The sequence below is a fragment of the Gastrolobium bilobum genome, unplaced genomic scaffold (genome assembly GCF_033153095.1).
Source record: "Gastrolobium bilobum isolate Gb01-03AN ecotype WA unplaced genomic scaffold, APGP_CSIRO_Gbil_v1 utg28982, whole genome shotgun sequence".
Classification (NCBI taxonomy): Eukaryota; Viridiplantae; Streptophyta; class Magnoliopsida; order Fabales; family Fabaceae; genus Gastrolobium; species Gastrolobium bilobum.
In genome coordinates, this window is record NW_026899952.1 from 115935 (window position 1) to 119186 (window position 3252).

At 35.4% G+C, this 3252-nt stretch overlaps 1 protein-coding gene across 1 annotated transcript; it reads left to right on the forward strand.

Annotated features, from left to right (window-relative positions):
* The first annotated feature begins 1136 nt into the window (after nt 1–1136).
* Nucleotides 1137–2991, forward strand: LOC133294359 (photosynthetic NDH subunit of subcomplex B 5, chloroplastic). The gene is made up of 5 exons (XM_061493012.1): nt 1137–1404; nt 1498–1561; nt 2194–2256; nt 2350–2408; nt 2537–2991. Exons 1-5 carry the CDS (start codon nt 1153–1155, stop codon nt 2771–2773), a joined length of 675 nt encoding a protein of 224 aa, XP_061348996.1. The 5' UTR covers nt 1137–1152; the 3' UTR covers nt 2774–2991.
* The last annotated feature ends 261 nt before the right edge of the window (nt 2992–3252 follow it).

A 3252-nucleotide genomic window follows, 5' to 3' on the forward strand; every position in this document is an offset into this window, starting at 1 on the left:
ATCAGCCCATTAAGACAGGCTCATATCCCTCCCACTCATCCAGGTCAGCCTTACTGGCTAGGGCTTACCAACCCTCCACCCTTTCTGTCCCCATAGGACGATGTTCTCGAGGGGAGGAGCTTGTTTTCGGTGGACCGAGAGCTTGTGCTCCTTTTCTAAAAATAGGAGGAAAAAAGGATTGGAAGGAAATTTAAAAGGAAAACAGGGGTATAAATGGAAGAAAATATTTCCTTTTTTGGTAAAGGACCACCAAATTTATCATGGTTCGGGATCATATTAAAAAAAACCCGAAGAGAGACACCAAAATGTCTTATCTCGGGAATTACCTTTCCCAGGTAGCCTCTCCAGACCCCCTATATATGTGTTTCCCTCCCACAGTTACAGTAGCAGCGACTGCCACTAGCACAGCAGGGGCTACGTTGCTGCCACATCATCAATGACAGGTGCCCATCACTCTCCCCAAGGAGAGTTGACCCGGCTCGCCCTCCCATGCGAGTAAGGCATCTTCCCCCCTGTAAATACCTTTTCATCACCAAGCAAGGTGATCGTTGCTCATGTACCGTTACTCTGTCATTCCTTCAAGCCCTTGTTATCACACACACACCCCCCTCCTTGCAGATCCTGACCTTGTACTGGGGACGTCGTCGTTTAACTTGGTCTTTATCTCTATTAGTGGCAACACCCATATAGAGACATTCATCCCCTCAGAGGGAACATATTAGACTTGCAGCTCTTACAATTTTCGTCCCAAAACAATATCATTTTAAGCTCAATGCAAATAACTTATCTGCATTCACCGCAGTAAAAACGAACCCATTGTTATGTTTAACAACAAACATGTGATTATGTTTATTTTTTTTTCTTAGCTAAATACTTCTTTGCACTAAGATTTAAAGTCATAAATAGTAATAATTTAGTAAAAACATTCTGAATCACAAAATGCTCAAAATTCAAGTAGATAAATTACAAAAGTTAAAACTTAATTTATCAAAATTCTAAAGTTAAAATAGGTAAATCGCAATTCAATTCAGTTTTTTTTTTTGCACATGATGAAATAATTTCATTAATAACAAGTTGATAATTTAGTGAACAACAAAAGCTGTAAAATTTCTTGTGTGGACTGTGTGTTATAAAATAAGGAGAAAACAGATAATGTCATCAGATACAGAACCAACCAAACCACACATGGCGCTTTGTTCCTCACTCTCACTTTTCCCTCCAATCACTTCTCAACCCAAACTTGCTTCCAAATTCTTATCATCTTCAATACCACCCAACTTGAATGGCATCTTAACCAAGAATATCAGCTCAACAAGGTTTTTGTTGAACGCTGGTTTCAATGAGATTGAGCCTGACCTCAATGAAGATCCCAGAGATCAATTTGCCACTAATGGCGTTGCCCCTGTATTTAGTTACACTTTAATTTGTTTCTCTATCCCTTTCTCTTTTTTATCATTATGTTTGTGATGGGTTTCGTTTCTTTTGTGCAAATTTCAGGAAGATTTCGAGTATGGAATATATGATGGCCACCACACTTTCTATGAAGGAGAAGAACCGAAAGGTACTTGTTTGTTCACTCATGCTTACTCTTTCAATTTCAGAATTATAAGGAGGGTGATGGCTTTCCCATGATTGATTTTAACATCAGAATTGATAAACATTATTGATATATGTATTATGTAGTGCTTTTTCTTCTTCTTCTTTTCAATTTTTGGAGATTATTACTAGGTATTTGCTTCTTTTGGCAATAAAATTTGTTTCGTGTAAAGAACTATTTCAACTTACAAATTTGAGTTGATAGATGAAGATCATATTAATGATTTTATATTATATTTGTCAAACGTATCTTTTCACATATTAGTCAATTTGGACTTGAAAGCTGGAAAATACACATACACCACTTACTTATGCTAAAAAATTCTATAGTATTTAATTATTTATTAATTGAACGCGGACAGTAAAAATTGAAATTATGATCATTTGGTCACGAAGATTATGATATCATGTAAAAAAACTAATTTTAACTGAAAAACTTAAACGGTGAGGTGAATGTCACATTAATGATTTTATATATCACATGACAATTGTCAATTCAAAACAAACAGAATCTAAATCTTCTGTTGCTAAGAAAAAAGTTCTTGATTTTAAGTGCACCTGTAACCTGACAAAGTGCATAATGAATATTGATTTCAGGATCATTTTGGGGTTTGATTGCGGAAGATATAGCAGCAACAGAACCCCCCACAGGATTCCAGGGTGTGCTTTCCATACACCTTTTATCATTTACTAACTCTTATTATAATTTTCAATTTTGATTATCATTTACTTCTTATTTTGATTCTTATGCAGGGCTTATTTCATTGCTCTTCCCACCAGCCATTGCTGCTGGGGTGTTCTTCCATGTTCCGGTAATTCTAAATGTTAATCGATATTAATGAAGAAGGACTCAATCTTCAAATCAATTGGCTACTTTGCTTGGATATAAAAAAAATGAAGAATGAGGAACAAGTAATCCTAATTACTATCTTTCTTTCAGGGGGAGTACTTATACATTGGAGCAGGCATATTCACAATTGTATTTTGCATTATTGAGATGGATAAACCTGATAAACCTCACCACTTTGAACCTCAGATATACAATATGGAAAGGGGAGCTCGAGACAAGTTGATAAATGAATATAATACCATGAGCATATGGGATTTCAATGAGAAATATGGGGACCTATGGGATTTTACTATCAAGAAGGATGCTAGTGACATAATGCAAAGATAACTGTTTAAAGTTCATGGCTTTTGATGACAAATTTTATACGTAATGAATATGAATGCAACCCTTTTAAACTTGTTCTTTTGTTTTCAATTTTTACTTTTCCCGTTTGTCTTTTTACGTTGGATCAAGAAGTGTATATTATATTCCCTATTTGTATCTTCTTGTTTATCATTAAACAAACAGAAACCTATGAATGCTATTTTATACCAACAAGGGCTGTCACGGAAAAATCTTTAGTGCTCGGGAGCTTATGTGCTCTTTTTATTAAAGGGTTGACACTTGAATAAAAAAATAATTTTTCTTTCTTCTCTTTTTTCAATTATTGTCTGATTTGGATTGGTCCAGATCATTGAGTTAATGGTATGTCAGGAGCACCAAAATTCTTCTCAATTGTTTCATTTGATCAAACATTCGGCCCATATGGTAGCTGTAGTTTGGATTTGATTCTCAGTTCCCTTTTGATAGGGGGTATATAATCCCAC

Coding starts and splice junctions, on each gene's coding strand:
- LOC133294359 (XM_061493012.1), top strand. CDS start 1,153: ATGTCATCAGATACAGAACCAACCAAACCACACATGGCGCTTTGTTCC. Junction 1,405..1,497: donor CCACTAATGGCGTTGCCCCT/GTATTTAGTTAC, acceptor TGCAAATTTCAG/GAAGATTTCGAGTATGGAAT. Junction 2,257..2,349: donor ACCCCCCACAGGATTCCAGG/GTGTGCTTTCCA, acceptor ATTCTTATGCAG/GGCTTATTTCATTGCTCTTC.